The sequence below is a fragment of the Canis lupus genome, chromosome 4, assembly GCF_003254725.2.
Source record: "Canis lupus dingo isolate Sandy chromosome 4, ASM325472v2, whole genome shotgun sequence".
NCBI classification, from domain to species: Eukaryota; Metazoa; Chordata; class Mammalia; order Carnivora; family Canidae; genus Canis; species Canis lupus.
Genome location: NC_064246.1, coordinates 4263147 through 4284552, shown reverse-complemented (window position 1 = coordinate 4284552; position 21406 = coordinate 4263147). Strand labels below are relative to the sequence as shown.

The 21406-nt window shown below is 39.3% G+C and overlaps 1 protein-coding gene and 1 pseudogene across 1 annotated transcript in view; one reads left to right on the top strand and one right to left on the bottom strand.

Moving 5' to 3' along the window:
* Positions 1–21406, bottom strand: part of LYST (lysosomal trafficking regulator) — a 189329-nt gene that overhangs the window by 78708 nt on the left and 89215 nt on the right. Inside the window, exons 23-28 of the mRNA XM_025448651.3 lie at positions 20118–20745; positions 19027–19204; positions 16877–17046; positions 11603–11833; positions 9889–10055; positions 9095–9247 (exon numbers count right to left, since the gene is read on the bottom strand). Of these exons, the coding sequence (XP_025304436.1) occupies positions 9095–9247; positions 9889–10055; positions 11603–11833; positions 16877–17046; positions 19027–19204; positions 20118–20745 (1527 nt within the window). The remainder of the gene's footprint in view (positions 1–9094; positions 9248–9888; positions 10056–11602; positions 11834–16876; positions 17047–19026; positions 19205–20117; positions 20746–21406) is intronic.
* Positions 14681–15155, top strand: LOC112660911 (ATP synthase subunit f, mitochondrial-like; annotated as a pseudogene).

Below are 21406 nucleotides of genomic sequence, written 5' to 3'. Positions count from 1 at the left end.
AGTTTTGTTAACTGGGTAGCTGGAACCATTGAGGATATTGAGCAGGATAATGGCATACATGAGTCAGGCTGTCAGATCAGTCTGGCAATAAAATAGTATCTAACTCCTCCAAGAGTGTGAGAACTTAAAATCTAGATATGACAACAGTGCTGCTGAAGTAACTCTGGGCCTAAGCCATGGGTGTCCCGGCATCCACAGTCTGAGCAGATCTGTTAATGACCAAAGCATGTGGTGCATGGTTGGAACAGAAGCTGCAGCTGCCAGGTGACCCACAAGCCCTGCTGGAGGTGTAGGAGGTGGCAGTGGGGTTGGACGTGTCCCTTGTCAACAGTTTTCAATAAATGCTAAATGAGGAAGAAAACATTTCCCCAAAATATTTATCACTAATGAGAACAGCTTACTTTAAATTTTGGAAGTAACGGCTCGTTATATCTAAATGATGGAAATATAAATTCTTCTTAGTAACTTTAGCATCATGAACAAAGAGACTTAAATGCGCTTTTATAACCCATACTGCTCAGAAGCAGAGGAGCTCCAGGGACTTGTATCTTTTGTACCTGGATATACACAGCCAATACACTTTGAGAATGAGGAAATGAAACACACTCTTTCCCAAATACATGTGTAAAAACACGCAGAAGGGATTACAAAGCAACATAGAAGGGGGTATTTTGTAAATGGATTCAAAGAGACAGCATTTAAGTAACGGTTGTATGGAAAACAGGAAGAACTGGTGGGAGAGACCTCTAAGAGATGGGTCCTAAAGACGTGGCAGAGTTGGAAAGAGCAGATGTGGTGCTGGACACAGAGGGAGGAGCATCAGCCCTCTTCTTCCAACAGTCTCTAATGCCAGGCCTCTGTGCTTCTGTAAAATGTGGGAGCTGGTCCAGCAGACTTTTAACGTCTTTTCTCAAGCTCAAACTTTGTAGGACTCTATAAGCCTCATGTGGCTTACAGTAATTGCATTTACGTGGATATAGTGAAAAATGGAAGCCAAGGGTGAGAGGCTAGAGCAGTCAGGAAAAAAAAGGAGAATGGTTTAAAGAAAGGACTAAAAGTCTGTCATCCACTTTAAAAGGCCTCAAACAAATAAACAATTAACAAGCTTGGAGCTATGCACGGCTCTGAGGCTCAAGGTAATAAAAAATGCCAGTATCTAAAGAGAGAAATGACTGACTGTGAGGGAAATCACAGACCAAACAGAGGACAGCAAGGGCCCTATTGTGTCAGCCCAGGCATGAATTGATCAAAAAAGAAACCAGGGATCTAGGTATAAAAGCACAGGAGAAATGGACATGAGAATGAGAGATGTTAGCAAGAAAGAAATAGCTCCTGTGATCTGTGACACTGGTAAAGGCATATTTTCCTATATCAAAAGAGGGTGAATTCCACCTAAGCAGTCACTGACTATACAAGGAATCCTGCAATGGAAAAGTGGTTTGAAAGTCATCTCTTGGCATGCAGTTAGCTGAGCATTATTGCCAGATTCAGTAAAAGGCAGAATTCTACCCAAGACCAGAGTTACCACTGGGAGGTCCATTCAAGAGGAGAGGCTGCATTCAGATATTATATTAAGGGAGGATACGCAAGGGCAATAAAGTTATGTGGATGTCTCAGAAATTTTATTTACATAGCTTATATTTAGTATAAGCTAAATTCATAGCAAGCCCTGAGGTGGCATGCATTCTAAACACATGAGAGCCATATCTTCTGCTTTGACTGCTGATAGCTTCCTATCTGAACCCCCACTTCCTTTCTTTCTCTCCTCTAATCCACTCTACACACAAGCCAGAGTGGTCTTTACAAAATGAAAATCTGCTTATGTCATGACTTCCCTCTAGGATAAAATCTCAACTTCCTCACATGGCCTATGTCATTATCTATGCACTGGCCCACACCGTCCTGGACAGCCTCATCCGGCATCACGCTCCTCATTCTCTCCAGAGTATTCCACCCTAGCTAAATGACTTTCCTTCAGTTCTCGGAAGCTTCGCCTTTTCCTGCTGTGAAACCTTCACATAAGCCATTCATTCTCCCTGTAGTACTCTTTCTCTTGACTCTACCTTGCTGGCTCCTTTCTTACTCTTTACATCTACACTGAAATCTCACTTCCTCAGAGATGTCTCTAACTCCTGATGTAAACCAGGTTGCCCTGTATAGTCTCTACTTTGATCCTTTACATTTGTCTACTAATTTGTAATCTCTGTGAGGGCAGAATCTGTATCTGTTTTTTTCATCACTGTATCTTTAATATCTACACTGTGCTGGGCACATGGTAGTTGCTCAAGAGATAACTGAATGAGAAGAGCACTGAAAGAAATTAGTAGAATGGTTTTCACTGGGAGGAAACCTCAAATTTTATAGTTTACCTATTTTTTCCCAAATATTTATTTATTTATTTTAGAGAGGGGGGGGAGGAGCAAGATGGCGGAAGAGCAGGGTCTCCAAATCACCTGTCTCCACCAAACTACCTAGAAAACCTTCAAATTATCCTGAAAATCTATGAATTCGGCCTGAGATTTAAAGAGAGACCAGCTGGAATGCTACAGTGAGAAGAGTTCGCGCTTCTATCAAGGTAGGAAGACGGGGAAAAAGAAGTAAAGAAACAAAGTCCTCCAAGGGGGAGGGGCCCCGCGAGGAGCCGGGCTGAGGCCGGGGCGAGTGTCCCCAGGACAGGAGAGCCCCGTCCCGGAGGAGCAGGAGCTGCACCGACCTTCCCGGGCGGAAAGGGGCTCGCGGGGAGTTGGAGCAGGACCCAGGAGGGCGGGGATGCCCTCGGGCTCCCGGGGACAGTAACAGCAACTGCGCGCCCAGGAGAGTGCGCCGAGCTCCCTAAGGGCTGCAGCGCGCACGGCGGGACCCGGCGGGACCCGGAGCAGCTAAAGGGGCTCGGGCGGCGGCTCCGCGGAGGGGGCTGCGCGGCCCCGGGAGCAGCTCGGAGGGGCTCGGGCAGAGGAAGAGGCTCCGTGCGGAGGGGGCTGCGCGGTTCCAGGAGCAGCTCGGAGGGGCTCGGGCAGAGGAAGAGGCTCCGTGCGGAGGGGGCTGCGCGGTTCCAGGAGCAGCTCGGAGGGGCTCGGGCGGCGGCTCCACGGAGGGGGCTGCGAGGCCCGGGAGCGCGAATCCACCAGCGCAGGCTCCGGAGCACAGGGCGCCGGGACACAGCCCAGGATCCGGCCTCCCCCGGGACAGGCAGAGGCCGGGAGGGCCCAGGACAGCAAGGACGCTCCTGCCCCAGCTGAGCACATCAGCGGCCCCGCCCCAGAGCCTCCAGGCCCTGCAGACGGAGTTCCTGCCGGAGCTGAATCCAGGTTTCCAGAGCTGCCCCGCCACTGGGGCTGTTCCTCCTGCGGCCTCACGGGGTAAACAACCCCCACCGAGCCCTGCACCAGGCAGGGGCACAGCAGCTCCCCCAACTGCTAACACCTGAAAATCAGCACAACAGGCCCCTCCCCCAGAACACCAGCTAGACGGACAACTTCCAGGAGAAGCCAAGGGACTTAAAGTACACAGAATCAGAAGATACTCCCCGGTGGTTCTTTTTTTGTTTGTTTGTTTTTGTTTTTGTTTTGTTTTGTTTTGTTTTGCTTTTTGATTTGTTTCCTTCCCCCACCCCCTTTTTTTTCTCCTTTCTTTTTCTTTCTCTTTTTCTTCTTTTTTTTTTTTTTCGTTTTTTTTCGTTTTTTTTTTTCTTTTTCTTCCCTTTTTTTTCTCTTTCTCTTTTCTTTCCTTCTTTCTCTCCTCTCTTTTTCTCTTTTTCCCAATACAACTTGCTTTTGGCCACTCTGCACTGAGCAAAATGACTAGAAGGAAAACCTCACCTCAAAAGAAAGAATCAGAAACAGTCCTCTCTCCCACAGAGTTACAAAATCTGGATTACAATTCAATGTCAGAAAGCCAATTCAGAAGCACTATTATACAGCTACTGGTGGCTCTAGAAAAAAGTATAAAGGACTCAAGAGACTTCATGACTGCAGAATTTAGAGCTAATCAGGCAGAAATTAAAAATCAATTGAATGAGATGCAATCCAAACTAGAAGTCCTAACGACGAGGGTTAACGAGGTGGAAGAACAAGTGAGTGACATAGAAGACAAGTTGATAGCAAAGAGGGAAACTGAGGAAAAAAGAGACAAACAATTAAAAGACCATGAAGATAGATTAAGGGAAATAAACGACAGCCTGAGGAAGAAAAACCTACGTTTAATTGGGGTTCCCGAGGGCGCCGAAAGGGACAGAGGGCCAGAATATGTATTTGAACAAATTCTAGCTGAAAACTTTCCTAATCTGGGAAGGGAAACAGGCATTCAGATCCAGGAAATAGAGAAATCCCCCCCTAAAATCAATAAAAACCGTTCAACACCTCGACATTTAATTGTGAAGCTTGCAAATTCCAAAGATAAGGAGAAGATCCTTAAAGCAGCAAGAGACAAGAAATCCCTGACTTTTATGGGGAGGAGTATTAGGGTAACAGCAGACCTCTCCACAGAGACCTGGCAGGCCAGAAAGGGCTGGCAGGATATATTCAGGGTCCTAAATGAGAAGAACATGCAACCAAGAATACTTTATCCAGCAAGGCTCTCATTCAAAATGGAAGGAGAGATAAAGAGCTTCCAAGACAGGCAGCAACTAAAAGAATATGTGACCTCCAAACCAGCTCTGCAAGAAATTTTAAGGGGGCCTCTTAAAATTCCCCTTTAAGAAGAAGTTCAGTGGAACAGTCCACAAAAACAAAGACTGAATAGATATCATGATGACACTAAACTCATATCTCTCAATAGTAACTCTGAATGTGAACGGGCTTAATGACCCCATCAAAAGGCGCAGGGTTTCAGACTGGATAAAAAAGCAGGACCCATCTATTTGCTGTCTACAAGAGACTCATTTTAGACAGAAGGACACCTACAGCCTGAAAATAAAAGGTTGGAGAACCATTTACCATTCGAATGGTCCTCAAAAGAAAGCAGGGGTAGCCATCCTTATATCAGATAAACTAAAATTTACCCCAAAGACTGTAGTGAGAGATGAAGAGGGACACTATATCATACTTAAAGGATCTATTCAACAAGAGGACTTAACAATCCTCAATATATATGCTCCGAATGTGGGAGCTGCCAAATATATAAATCAATTATTAACCAAAGTGAAGAAATACTTAGATAATAATACACTTATACTTGGTGACTTCAATCTAGCTCTTTCTATACTCGATAGGTCTTCTAAGCAAAACATCTCCAAAGAAACGAGAGCTTTAAATGATACACTGGACCAGATGGATTTCACAGATATCTACAGAACTTTACATCCAAACTCAACTGAATACACATTCTTCTCAAGCGCACATGGAACTTTCTCCAGAATAGACCACATATTGGGTCACAAATCGGGTCTGAACCGATACCAAAAGATTGGGATTGTCCCCTGCATATTCTCGGACCATAATGCCTTGAAATTAGAACTAAATCACAACAAGAAGTTTGGAAGGACCTCAAACACATGGAGGTTAAGGACCATCCTGCTAAAAGATAAAAGGGTCAACCAGGAAATTAAGGAAGAATTAAAAAGATTCATGGAAACTAATGAGAATGAAGATACAACCGTTCAAAATCTTTGGGATGCAGCAAAAGCAGTCCTAAGGGGGAAATACATCGCAATACAAGCATCCATTCAAAAACTGGAAAGAACTCAAATACAAAAGCTAACCTTACACATAAAGGAGCTAGAGAAAAAACAGCAAATAGATCCTACACCCAAGAGAAGAAGGGAGTTAATAAAGATTCGAGCAGAACTCAACGAAATCGAGACCAGAAGAACTGTGGAACAGATCAACAGAACCAGGAGTTGGTTCTTTGAAAGAATTAATAAGATAGATAAACCATTAGCCAGCCTTATTAAAAAGAAGAGAGAGAAGACTCAAATTAATAAAATCATGAATGAGAAAGGAGAGATCACTACCAACACCAAGGAAATACAAACGATTTTAAAAACATATTATGAACAGCTATACGCCAATAAATTAGGCAATCTAGAAGAAATGGACGCATTCCTGGAAAGCCACAAACTACCAAAACTGGAACAGGAAGAAATAGAAAACCTGAACAGGCCAATAACCAGGGAGGAAATTGAAGCAGTCATCAAAAACCTCCCAAGACACAAGAGTCCAGGGCCAGATGGCTTCCCAGGAGAATTTTATCAAACGTTTAAAGAAGAAATCATACCTATTCTCCTAAAGCTGTTTGGAAAGATAGAAAGAGATGGAGTACTTCCAAATTCGTTCTATGAAGCCAGCATCACCTTAATTCCAAAGCCAGACAAAGACCCCGCCAAAAAGGAGAATTACAGACCAATATCCCTGATGAACATGGATGCAAAAATTCTCAACAAGATACTGGCCAATAGGATCCAACAGTACATTAAGAAAATTATTCACCATGACCAAGTAGGATTTATCCCTGGGACACAAGGCTGGTTCAACACCCGTAAAACAATCAATGTGATTCATCATATCAGCAAGAGAAAAACCAAGAACCATATGATCCTCTCATTGGATGCAGAGAAAGCATTTGACAAAATACAGCATCCATTCCTGATTAAAACTCTTCAGAGTGTAGGGATAGAGGGAACATTCCTCGACATCTTAAAAGCCATCTATGAAAAGCCCACAGCAAATATCATTCTCAATGGGGAAGCACTGGGAGCCTTTCCCCTAAGATCAGGAACAAGACAGGGATGTCCACTCTCACCACTGCTATTCAACATAGTACTGGAAGTCCTAGCCTCAGCAATCAGACAACAAAAAGACATTAAAGGCATTCAAATTGGCAAAGAAGAAGTCAAACTCTCTCTCTTCGCCGATGACATGATACTCTACATAGAAAACCCAAAAGTCTCCACCCCAAGATTGCTAGAGCTCATACAGCAATTCGGTAGCGTGGCAGGATACAAAATCAATGCCCAGAAGTCAGTGGCATTTCTATACACTAACAATGAGACTGAAGAAAGAGAAATTAAGGAGTCAATCCCATTTACAATTGCACCCAAAAGCATAAGATACCTAGGAATAAACCTCACCAAAGATGTAAAGGATCTATACCCTCAAAACTATAGAACACTTCTGAAAGAAATTGAGGAAGACACAAAGAGATGGAAAAATATTCCATGCTCATGGATTGGCAGAATTAATATTGTGAAAATGTCAATGTTACCCAGGGCAATATACACGTTTAATGCAATCCCTATCAAAATACCATGGACTTTCTTCAGAGAGTTAGAACAAATTATTTTAAGATTTGTGTGGAATCAGAAAAGACCCCGAATAGCCAGGGGAATTTTAAAAAAGAAAACCATATCTGGGGGCATCACAATGCCAGATTTCAGGTTGTACTACAAAGCTGTGGTCATCAAGACAGTGTGGTACTGGCACAAAAACAGACACATAGATCAGTGGAACAGAATAGAGAATCCAGAAGTGGACCCTGAACTTTATGGGCAACTAATATTCGATAAAGGAGGAAAGACTATCCATTGGAAGAAAGACAGTCTCTTCAATAAATGGTGCTGGGAAAATTGGATATCCACATGCAGAAGAATGAAACTAGACCACTCTCTTTCACCATACACAAAGATAAACTCAAAATGGATGAAAGATCTAAATGTGAGACAAGATTCCATCAAAATCCTAGAGAAGAACACAGGCAACACCCTTTTTGAACTCGGCCATAGTAACTTCTTGCAAGATACATCCACGAAGGCAAAAGAAACAAAAGCAAAAATGAACTATTGGGACTTCATCAAGATAAGAAGCTTTTGCACAGCAAAGGATACAGTCAACAAAACTCAAAGACAACCTACAGAATGGGAGAAGATATTTGCAAATGACATATCAGATAAAGGGCTAGTTTCCAAGATCTATAAAGAACTTATTAAACTCAACACCAAAGAAACAAACAATCCAATCATGAAATGGGCAAAAGACATGAACAGAAATCTCACAGAGGAAGACATAGACATGGCCAACATGCATATGAGAAAATGCTCTGCATCACTTGCCATCAGGGAAATACAAATCAAAACTACAATGAGATACCACCTCACACCAGTGAGAATGGGGAAAATTAACAAGGCAGGAAACAACAAATGTTGGAGAGGATGCGGAGAAAAGGGAACCCTCTTACACTGTTGGTGGGAATGTGAACTGGTGCAGCCACTCTGGAAAACTGTGTGGAGGTTCCTCAAACAGTTAAAAATAGACCTGCCCTACGACCCAGCAATTGCACTGTTGGGGATTTACCCCAAAGATACAAATGCAATGAAACGCCGGGACACCTGCACCCCGATGTTTCTAGCAGCAATGGCCACTATAGCCAAACTGTGGAAGGAGCCTCGGTGTCCAACGAAAGATGAATGGATAAAGAAGATGTGGTTTATGTATACAATGGAATATTACTCAGCTATTAGAAATGACAAATACCCACCATTTGCTTCAACGTGGATGGAACTGGAGGGTATTATGCTGAGTGAAGTAAGTCAGTCGGAGAAGGACAAACATTATATGTTCTCATTCATTTGGGGAATATAAATAATAGTGAAAGGGAAAATAAGGGAAGGGAGAAGAAATGTGTGGGAAATATCAGAAAGGGAGATAGAACGTAAAGACTGCTAACTCTGGGAAACGAACTAGGGGTGGTAGAAGGGGAGGAGGGCGGGGGGTGGGAGTGAATGGGTGACGGGCACTGGGTGTTATTCTGTATGTTAGTAAATTGAACACCAATAAAAAAAAAATAAATAAAAATAAAAATAAAAAAAAATATTTTAGAGAGAAAGAATGAGAGCAGGGGAAGGGGAGGGCAGAGGAGAGGAGAGAATCTCAAACAGATTCCCCACTGAACATAGAACCCAAGAAGGGGATGATCTCACCACCCTGAGATCATGACCTGAGTCAAAATCAAGAGTCCACCACTTATCTGACTGAGTCACTCAGGTGCCCCTCCAGTTTAACTTTGAAACTAAAAAATATTTTAAAAGTGTGAATGGCATCAGAATATAGAAAGTCAAGCCACCTTCAATTTATAATTATTAAAATATTATTTCAATACTCACCAGCAACGCTCTTCCGCTTTTGAAATACTGCATGATGGGGAGCAGAAGGTAACTGGAATGTATCTGCAAGGTTTTCAGAGTCATGATTTGCAGTGGTCCTTATAAATTCCATAGCAGCTTGGAGAACTCTAAACTGTAGTGCAACAGCCATATCTAAAGACAGAAGACACTAGAATGTTTTCAAGCCATGTGGATGTTAATTTTTTAAATTGAGTTTTTTATTTTCTTGTGACATGAACTATCAATAATGTTTTATTAGATATAAATTTAAAAATTTTGATCAATGTGGGTTCTTGATAGTACTAAACATTTTTAAACTGCCTTTAAAAGAAATTTTAAAGCAAATTTCTAAATGGTCATTATAAAAAATTCAATGGAAAAATACCAGCTCACAAATTTATTTCATTTTATGTCACTGTTTTAAAGAACAGGCTTTTTAATATATAGGGCAAAATTTAACTAGAAATTGTCCTATTTTTCTGTTTCATACTTATTTAATATTTGCCATTAAAGAAAACTAAAGGGTATTTTTATTCAAAAGAAGTCTTTTAATTCAACTTGGTAAGAAAAATCACAGGCTTCTTTAGTGATGTGTTGCCAGCTACCAATTATATTGAGGCATCACTTGTTTAAATTTTGCCATTTAAAAAGACTTCTTTTTAAAGCTGATAGTTTTTATTGCAAAATTAAGGATGAATCTTCAGTAAAACAGTTTCCACAAGAAAGATTAGGTTCAAATAAAAATTTTGGCTACTATATAATTTCCTCCCAAATCCATAAAAACTAAATCTTACTTTGTGTCCTCTTGTTTTTGCTATTTTGAAGATATCCAAGCAGTACAATGAGGTCTTCGATAACTCTAAAATATTGTGAGCCTGAGGAACTGCAAGCATGAATTGTAACTGCTACAAAAATTTGCTGTATATCACAAGCAAGCAATTTGTATTCATTCAAAGGAACGCTAAAGAAAAGGAACAAACAAGGCAAAGAAAATTAGTTTAAATTCCCATTCTTACAGCATTCATTCATTCATTCATTCATTCAGTATTTACTCATGTTTACTCTATGGCAGGTTATTTGAACTGCATGCTAGAAACAGAAATAAGAAAACATGCTTCAACTCCTTCAAAAAGTTAACTGTTCTGCAGAGGACCAAAGAGATAACTATAAACAGTGAGTGGTGGTAAGGGTAACAACAGAGAATAACACAAGATCCCATGAGAACACATAGGTCTCTAGACCACACTGAAGGTGAAGATTTAGGGGATATGAACAGAAATGTTCTAGAAGGCCCCTCAGAGAAGGTGAATTTGAATATATTTATTACTTAACCTCTCTGAATTTCACAGCAATTTATAGTTACTTTAAGGATTAAAAGAGATAATAGATTTGAACACATATTAATCACTTATAAATATCTATTAAATATGAGTTAGTTACTTCTATCCCTCAATTGGGCCAATTAATAGAGTAGCATGTAAGGACATTCAGTAGGTCCAATTTATTAAACAAAAAAAAAAAAAAAAAAAGGCAACAAACCAGCAACAAACTACTTTTAGAAGAAGCCTGCAGGCAACTCTTCCCAGTGTGATATATTGTATTATAATCAAGACTAAATGTTTTGAGGAAGTAAAATATTTTCTTTGTCTTTCTTTGTATTTCTCATATGCCCAGTACACAAATCCTGAATTTAATAGATACCCAGTAACAATTGAACTGAACTCAGCACAAGGAGTCTCTCTTGCTCAGAGAACCACCCTGGCCTAGAGAATTAACTAATCATACACTTGCCTTCTCTTGAAAATACAGATAATGTTTAATGTTTTAATGTGCAGTAAGATGGTACTTCTGAAGATTTATATTTTAACACTATGCTAATAAAAATGTTGTGCTATACATCATAAATGCAGGCATAAAAGGCACAAAATCCAAGTAAAAATATAATCTCACACATTTTTTAAAGCTGTTAACCAATTTGGTATGCAGCCATTTATTTGCTGATATACATCTAGAAACAGGAAATTCATTTACGGTAGTAGAGAGCAGGAGAGCATCTTAAGTTCAAAACACAGCTGTCTGAAGTGAGACAGGTTCCAGTTTCAAGCCCTGTGCTATTTACTAGTTGGGTGATCTTCAACAAGTCACTGTCTCTTTCCAATCCTCAATTTCCTATTCCTCATGGGGATAATAATTTTTATAAGACCACAGTGGAAACCTGGTAAACGTTTATTTGAGGACAGGTGAATTTATTCAACTTGTCTTGGGTTCTAAATACTTTAAAGTAGGTCATATAAATATCTTTTTTTAAAGTAAGCTGGTTGAAAATGATGGAAAATATTCCTCCTCCAAATTCAATTTAATTTAATTACTCTAATCAGTTTAGTAGGAAGAATATCCTTTGAAAATGTTTTGAAAAATAGGATGCTCTAATGTAACCTATTATTAAAGTTTTCCCTTTCTAAAGTATTTATCAGATGATGTGGTTTTAAATAATGCTTTAAAACTTACTTTTTTTCTAATCCATTCAGAGCGGCTACTGTATTACACAACACATAGAGGAGACCATTATCCAACAACATATCTGCTACCTTAGAACAGGAATTTAATATTTGGAGAAGAAGTAATAGAGAACTATGCAGGAGCATATTGTCATATAGAGAGGTCTCTATGAGTCCCAGAAGAGGAATGACAGACCACTTCTGAAAAAGTCCCATGTTTTTCACATCTTCCAGATCAAATCTATAATAAATAATAAACAGTTAAGAGCATGTTAGAAGCATTTAACCACCAAATAATCAAAAATGATTGCAACATGAGTTGTTTTAATAACTTGATTTTGAAGCTATAAAAAATGAATTTGGGGAGCATGGAATCTCAACCTTTAAGATCATAGGCCCCACCCCCAACAAAATAAACGTATTGTTAGAAGTCTGTCCCAAGGTAAATATACACACATTCAAATGAAACATGTATACAATTTCATGTTTTTAATTGATTTGCTTTAATTTGTCCACAGGCCCTTTAAGGTGTCCAAAGGACTCCTGCTTCAGAGGTTTATATAACAAACGCACAGGAAGATATTATGAACTAATTATTAATAAAATAAAATTATTAACAATAAGTTAATTATAATTATAGTATGATCATTAACATATAAAACAATGTACATAATTTGTATAATTATATGCATTACTATTACATTAACATATAATAATAATAATATTCGACAGGGAACTAGTAAAAAGAGGTCCTAATGAAAGGAATGAATCTTGAGTTCTTGTTCCAATACTATTTGCCTCTGCGATGGAAATAAATTATTTAAGTGTTTTGTACCTTATTTTCTTATGTGTCAAACATGTGGAGACACCTGCCCTACTTTCTTCTCAAGGCTGTTGTGAGCAAGGAGATACTGCAGAATTGCTTCGAGAGAACTAAAAGCTGAACGCAAATGAAAATGCTATTGTCACTACTATGATTAGTAAGTAAATTCCTCAGTTTTTCCCCATTGAGAATGATATTCACTGTGGGCTTTTCATATGACTTTTAAGATATTGAGGAATGTTCCCTCTATCTATCCCTACACTTCGAAGAGTTTTTTTTTTTTTTTTTTTGAAGAGTTTTAATCAGGAATGGATGCTGTATTTTGTGAAATGCTATCTCTGCATCTATTGAGAGGATCATATGGTTCTTGTTTTTTCTCTTATTGATGTGATCTATCACGTTGATTGTTTTACGAGTGTTGAACCACCCTTGCATCCCGGGAATAAAACCCACTTGGTCATGGTGAATAATCCTCTTAATGTACTGTTGGATCCTATTAGCTAGTATCTTGTTGAGAATTTTTGTATCTGAGTTCATCAGGGATATTGGTCTATAATTCTCCTTTTTGGTGGGGTCTTTGTCTGGTTTTGGAATCAAGGTAATGCTGGCCTCATAAATGAGTCTGAGGATGCATCTGTCCCTTTCTATCCTTCGAAACAGCTTTAGTAGACTAGGTATTATTTCTTCTTTAAACGTTTGATAGAATTCTCATGGGAAGCCATCTGGCCCTGGGCTTTTGTGTCTTGGGAGGTTTTTCATGACTGCTTCAATTCCCTCGCTGGTTATTGGCCTGTTCAGGTTTTCTATTTCTTCCTGTACCAGTTGTGATAATTTGTGATTTTCCAGAAATGTATCCATTTCTTCTAGATTGCCTAATTTGTTGGCATATAGCTGCTCATAATATGTTTTTAAAATCGTTTGTATTTCCTTGGTATTGGTTGTGATCTCTCCTCTTTCATCCGTGATTTTATTAATTTGAGTCTTTTTTCTTTTAAAAAAAGGCTGGCTATGGGTCTATCTATCTTAGTAACCCGAGAGCCTTTCCCCTAAGACCAGGAACACGACAGGGACATCCACTCTCACCATTGTTATCCAACATAGTACTAGAAGTCCTAGCCTCAGCAATCAGACAAAAAGAAATAAAAGGCATTCAAATTGGCAAAGAAGTCAAACTCTCCCTCTTTGCAGATGACATTATGCTGTACATAGAAAACCCAAAAGACTCCACCCCAGAATTGTTAGAACTCATTCATACAGCAATTCAGCAATGTGGCAGGATACAAATCAATGCACAGAAATCAGTGACATTTCTATATACTAACAATGAAACTGAAGAAAGAGAAATTAAGGAATCAATCCTATTTACAATTGTACCCAAAACCATAAGATATGTAGGAATAAACCTAACCAAAGAGGTAAAGGATCTATACCCTAAAAACTACAGAACACTTCTGAAAGAAATTAAGGAAGACACAAAGAGATGGAAAAACACTCCATGCTCATGGATTGGAAGAATAAATATGGTGAAAATGTCTATGCTACCCAGGGCAATGTACACGTTAAACGCAATCCCTATCAAAATACCATGGACTTTCTTCACAGAGTTGGAACAAATAATCTTAAGATTTGTATGGAATCAGAAAAGACCCCAAATAGCCAGAGAAATATTGAAAAAGAAAACCAATGCTGGAGGCATCACCATGCCGGATTTCAAGCTGTATTACAAAGCTGTGATTATCAAGACAGTAGGGTACCTACTGACAGTAGGGTATTGACATAGATCAATGGAACAGAATAGAGAACCCACTGGAAAAAGAAAAGTCTCTTCAATAAATGGTGTTGGGAAAATTGGACAGCCATGTGCAGAAGAATGAAACTGGACCATTCTCTTACACCAGACACAAAGATAAACTCAAAATCGATGAAAGATCTAAATGTGAGACAGGAATTCATCAAAATGCTAGAGAACACAGGCAATGACTTTTTTGAATTTGGCTACAGTAACTTCCTGCAGGATACATCTATGAAGGCAAGGGAAACAAAAGCAAAAATGAACTATTGGGACTTAATCAGAATAAAAAGCTTCTACACAGCAAAAGAAACAGTCAACAAGACTAAAAGACAACCTACAGAATGGGAAAAGATATTTGCAAATGACATATCAGATAAAGGGCTAGTATCCAAGATCTATAAGGAACTAATTAAACTCAACACGCAAGAAACAAAAAATCCAATCATGATATGGGCAGAAGACATGAACAGAAATTTCACCAAAGACATACACATGGCCAATAAGCATATGAGAAAATGCTCCGCATCACTTGCCATCAGGCAATACAAATCAAAACCACAATAAGAGAGTAGACACCCTGGATTCCAAGATGGCATCATCTGTACCAGTGAAGGAGAAGAAGCTCATGGAGGTGAAACTAGGAGAGCTGCCAGGCTGGTACTGATGCAGGATTTCACCCCTAAGCGCATGCTGGAGCATTTCAAAGAGGCTACTACTGGTATTACAACAAGTATATCAATGTGAAGAAAGGGGGTGTCGCTGGGATTTCTATGGTACTGGTTGCTTATGTGCTTTTCAACTACTGTCGTTCTTACAAGGAACTCAAACATGAACGGCTATGCAAGTACCACCAAAGAGGGGCCAGTGTGGAAGCATGTTTGGCATTCCTGACCATGACTTTTGCCTGGCACCCTTGAATCCTTCCATTGTCCTAATTCACAATTAATATCCAATAAAAGTTGACTTGTAAAAAACAACAAAACAAAAAAACCACAAAAAAACCAAAACCGCAAAGAGTTACCACCTCATACCAATGAGAATAGCGAAAATTAACAAAACAGGGACACCTGGATGGCTCAGTGGTTGAGTCTGCCTTGGGCCCAGGGTGTGACACCGGAATCCTGGGATGGAGTCCCACATCAGGCTCCCTGCAGGGAGCCTGCTTCTCCCTCTGCCTGTGTCTCTGCCTTCTGTGTCTTTCATGAATAAAAAAATAAAATCTTAAAAAAAAAAAAAGGGGGATCCCTGGGTGGCTCAGTGGTTTAGTGCCTGCCTTCGGCCCAGGGCGCGATCCTGGAGATCTGGGATCGAGTTCCACGTTGGGCTCCCTGCATGGAGCCTGCTTCTCCCTCTGCTTCTCCCTCTGCCTGTGTCTCTGCCTCTCTCTCCCTATCTCATAAAAAACAAATAAAATCTTTAAAAAAAAGAAAAGAAAAGAAAATCAACAAGAGAGGAAACAACAAATGTTGGAGAAGATGTGGAGAAGAGGGAACACTCTTGTATGGCTGGTGGGAATGAGAACTGGTGCAGCCACTCTGGAAAACAGTGTGGAGGTTCCTCAAAAAAGTTAAAAATAGAGCTACCCTACAACCTAGCAATTGCACTACTGAGTATTTACTCCAAAGATACAGATGTAGTGAAATGCTAGGACACCTGCACCCCAGTGTTCATAGCAGCAATGTCAACAATAGCCAAACTGTGGAAGGAGCCTCAATGTCCTTCAACAGATGAATGGATTAAAAAGATATGGTATATATACAAGGAATATTACCCAGCCATCAGAAAGGACAAATACCCACCATTTGCTTCGATGTGGATAGAACTGGAGGGTTCTGATGCTGATGCTGATGAAGTAAGTCAATTGGAGAAAGACAATCATCTTATGGTTTCACTCATACGGGGAATATAAGAAATAGTGAAAGGGATTATAAAGGAAAGGAGGGGAACTGAGTGGGAAAAATTAGAGGGAGACAAACCGTGAGAGACTCCTAACTCTGGGAAATGAACAAAGGGTTGTGGAAGGGGAGGTGGGCCAGGGATTGGGGTAACTGGGCGATGCGCACCGAGGGGGGCACTTGACAGGATGAGCACTGGGTATTATACTATGTGTTGGCAAATCAAACTTCAATAAAAACAAATGAAAAAAAAGTAAATTCCTCAAGGTCTGAATCGGTGTACTCAATAAGTAGAAGACACTTAATGATGACAATGATAAGACACACATTTCTCACTACTCTAACACAGACAGTGGTATCAGTTTCACTTTTCAGGCAAACCAGGAATTCCAGGTGAGGGATGTAGTGTTTTTTTGTTTTTTGTTTTTTCTTTTTGAGGGATGTACTTTTCTCTCAGAAAACGTGGAGGCTAAGGGGACTAGGAAGCTTCTCTACGGACCACTCACGTGATCTGCTGCTGTGAAAATAAGAGCCTTCTTTCCAGTTACGCTTCTCATGTTAACTAAATCTAACTGATCACCTTCTTTCTTTTGATGAAGCATTTGTTTCTAGTTTCTTACTAATGTTGAAATACACAGGAAGAAACTAATTTATGGAAAATGACATTTAGAAGGTTATTTTTAATGACCAAATAATTTTATTGAGAGTCAGCTTAATAAATTTTATTTTTAAGACAAAAGATCCCAATAATGGTAGAGGAAAGAATCCACTTACTCTTCATCAAGGCCAATACGACGACCAAAGAACATTTCAATGAAGCATTCTAACAATTCCTGTGTTCCCCGATGAAGATACAACTGGTTGGCTAGCAAGGAAAAGCCACGGTTCTTTAGGAATTTATCTTTTTGTTCCTTAGATGCTCTATTAAAATATGCATCTAACAGCTAAGAAAAGAAATGAAGACAATTTACATAATGCATTAACATTTTATATGATGTACACAAATCAGACAAATACTTGTTAACTTACCATTTAATTTCATATCTTTAGAACATAGAAAGCTCAAAATTATGCGATCTCCACAGCAAAACAAAAATAATCTTTGTTTCTGACTACTTTAGAATGCTAAAGATGACTTTATCTTGGAGATCTGAATATTTTTGTTATGGGGAGACTAGCTTTTTAGCTGAGCATGGACACCTAGTAGATTGGTAGCCTTAGTTGAGCAGAAGTACAATATTTGTGGTTTATTCTGAAGTGAAAAAAAATTAGTCAACATTGTACTACCCTCTCTGTAAATATGTATGTGTGTGTGTGTGCATCTCCTCTAGGAGAAGTCTACCTCCATTTCTAGACCTCTTGACAAATTATTTCTCCTGAGCACAGGCCTAAATTTCTACCCTTCTCTGGCATCTTAAGTACAACACGTGTAAAATCCAATTAATTATTTTCCCTCCAAACGTACATCTTTCATGGTTCCAATCTTACAGCCACAGTAGCACCATCTTCCTAGATTTCACAGCTAATCTTACTTTTGGCTTTTCCAGCCCTGATTGCCCATGTGTAATTATGAAGGTCTCTCCCCTTCATTCCAGTGAATGTCTCTCAAATTTGTGCATCCTTTGACTTCCCACCTACTTCCCCAGATCAGAACTCATCACTTCTCCCACGGACTACTGTGCTATCCTGCTAAACAGAATACTTCCACCTCTCTCTCCCCTGCAATCACTTCCTCACAGTGCTGATAGATGATTCTTCCCCAAACACACATCTATTTACTGCCCTACTTAAAAAGCTTTCTAAGTTTATAGCTTAATACCAAATATACCTTTTGCATGAAGCCTTCCCTGGCTCCCCCATCAGAATTAATTGTTTTTCCTATACTACCATTCTTCTTTATTAATGTTGTCACTGAAGCACCTACCATAAGAGGTCTTTATATTTTACTTAGTTGGGTATATGCCTTTCTCTCTCACTAGATAACCGCCTGGAATGTAGAAATTATTCTAAAGAAAATGAGAATCTTTAAAAGACCATTTCAATATTGGTTTTTTTCTAATGGAAACCATTCATATTAAACATTTATTCATTCAACACTATGCTTAGTACCTAGTGTACACTAGCACGAGATGCCCACCCTCATGGAGCTGATATGTCAGCATGGGAGACCAAAAGAAAAGCTCACAGACAGAATAAAAAGATAATTACAAGACATAACTGGGATGCTAGAATCAAAGAGGAGTCAGACACTAGAGGGAAGCTATTCTGAAAGGTGATCAGGTCCCTGAAAAGGTGACATCTGAGCAAAACCCTGAAGTTAAATGCTTAAGATTTGATACTACACTGCAGGAAAGATTTCCAATGAACTCTGTGTTCCTTGGTATGAATTGATATATGGAGGAGAGCTTAAAATTGTATGATAACAAATATAAAAGTATGACTAAGAAGCAATAAAATACAGTTGGCCCTTGACCAATATGAGTGTTAGAGGTGCCAATCCCCTCCCACAGTTGAAAATCTGCATATAACTTCTGACTCCCCTAGGACTTAACTCCTAACAATCTACTGTTGATGGGAAGTCTTACCAATCACGTAAAAACAATCGATTAACACAAATTCTGTATGTTCTATGTATTCCGTGTTGTATTCTTACAATAAAGTAAGCTTGAGAAAAGAAAGCGTTAAGACAATCATGAGGAGAAAATATATTTATAGTACTCTAGTGTATTTAAAAAAAAAAAGTGTATAAGTGAACCCATGCAGTTCAAACCTGTGTTATTCAAGGGCCCACTGTATGTATCAGTTCATTGTTCCTTAGAATAAAATAAAGCTTTAGGTCTACTTTAACATACATATTCAAATTTTAAACTACGCACATGTTTACTTTTCTGAATTAAAACAACACATCTAGAGTCTGTCCTTACTTTAATAACTCCTTGTTGTATAGCAGGTGATGGGTGATTAACAAGGACTAGCAGTGTGTCTGCCTGAATGAGCTTGTCCATCACATCTTGAAGCATAACATCAGGCAAGATGAGAAGAACTCCGCTTAAGAGCTCATATAATCCACAGCATATAGGAACCAAACAGTCTTCTGTTACACTGAAACAGAGACCCCAAAAGTCTTACTAACACAATATCAGGAAGACAAGTACATGATTACCTTAAGAACTGTGAGGAGTAGTAATAATTTTAACATGTGAAACAAAAGTTCATAAAATTATGGGGCACCTGGGTGGCACAGTGGGTTAGGCATCTGCCTTCAGCTTGGGTTGTGGTCCCATGGTCCTGGGATCAAGCCCCACATCAGGTTCCCTACTCAGTGGGGTGTCTGCTTCTACCATCTGCCCTTCTCCTCTGCTCATGGTCTCTCTCTCTCTCTGTCTCTAATAAATAAATAAAATCTTTATAAAAAGCTCATAAAATTATAAAATGTTTAACTGTGACTAAGAAATTTGCCGTCACTTTTTTCACTTTATTTAACACCAATATAGTTTAGGTACATAGTCTATTAAACACCATTCTATTCCACAGCTATGATGTGCAAGAGGGTGGTGGTCACTAGCCACTTACACTATTTAAACTATTTAAAAGGACTAAAAAATTCAGTTCTTCAGTTGCACTAGCCACTTTCAAGTGGTTAGCAGGTATACATAGCCAGTGTCTACTGTACTTCAGGGCACAGGTAAAACTTTCCCATCACCACAGAAACTCTCACTAGATATTGCTTGTTACTTATAAATATTATAGTTTCCCTGATAAGTTTTTTTCCCTAAAAACCATAAGAATTAAATAAACCACAAGGCATTTTTTTTCTTTAGGAGCTACTTATGGTTTAGCCTTTGGTAAAATATGGAATTCAATATTATATAGCATTCAAATAAAGAGAAAGGTAACTTTCTGTTTGTTATATATGTTGTATATGTGAAGTGACATAATGAAGACATTTCTGGAAGGTAGATATTCTTCTAAGAACAGTAAGAAAAAGGGTAGGGGCTGCAAAACACCTGAGTACCTGTGAGTACTTGCAGTTCGGCTGGAGTATGGCTCATAACCAAGAGAAAAGGCAAAGTTTTCCCAGTCATCGGTGTTCCTATCAACGAGACTTGGCCAACGTCCAACTGCTGCAGATCCATTCTGGGAAGGAAAAGCTAGCCCTAGGCTTGCAATAGTGCTGTGGCTTCGCTGGAATGAGGCCAGTCCCTTCAGGTAATCAGGTCGGCGTGGGCAGGACTCGTCCCCAGGACTGTCATCATCTAATCTGAGTTCTGCTGCCAATTCTTTATGATCGACTTTGACCCCCAGAAATCCCAATGTTCCTTTTGGGACACCATTGACAGAGGTGCGGGCTGAAAGGGCAGCTTCCATTTCACACACAGCTTTTGCAGAATCAAAGCTACTGACAAGTACATCTTCTTTGCCTTTTTTCAGGGTCTCAGAACTCGCCAGAGAATTCAGTTTCTCTGCTTGGGAAGCAGCATAATTATCTGCAATATTTTGTAACTTGTCAATACTACAACCCAAACTTCCAGTCAGTTTTTGTGGTTGCACTCGAGGTGAAGCAGTAGGAAATGCTGGTAGGCTTCTAGAACGCAGCATGTTGATGGTCATCCGTTGTGGGATAATATTGGAGGAGTTGTTTCCTGGTAAGGGTAGACAGAAAAATACTCTTCAAATCTATGAAGGGGGAACACTTGTTTTCTGCACTATCAGTCACAACCACAGCAATAACCCACTTATCCAGCAGTGTTAAAAGAATCCACATTAAAAAAAAAAAATCCACATCGGTTAATGTTCCTAGTAACTTGTGCTTAAAATTCTTCAGTGCTCAAAAGACTTTTTCTTTTAACTTTTTATTAAAATCTTCCAAAAATGTAGGTCTTTTCCTGTCTCCTTAACAAAATAATGTTGATTGAATGATTCAAAATCATAGGATTAATGGCTCCATTGTATCGAAATTAAGTGAAAATTTACTGTAGGCCAACAGTCATTAGGATGCAATTTGATGTAGTAGAAAAGTGTGGGCTTTACAATGAGATATAACTAGATTCAAGTTCTGTTAGTTAGGTGGTCTTAGGTAAATCATTAAATTATTTGAGTGTTAGTTTCTATAAATGTAAAAGGAAGGTTCAAATATCAAGTTTGCAAGGCTGCTTTAAGGATTAAGTGAGATGCTCTATTTGTGATGCTCCCAGTATAGTGTCTGGCATATAAGAGGTACTCAGTAAATGGTAGTAATACTCATACTTGTTATGATGCCTAGACTAAATGCCCCTGGACTATTCTGTCTCTCATTCTTTTTTT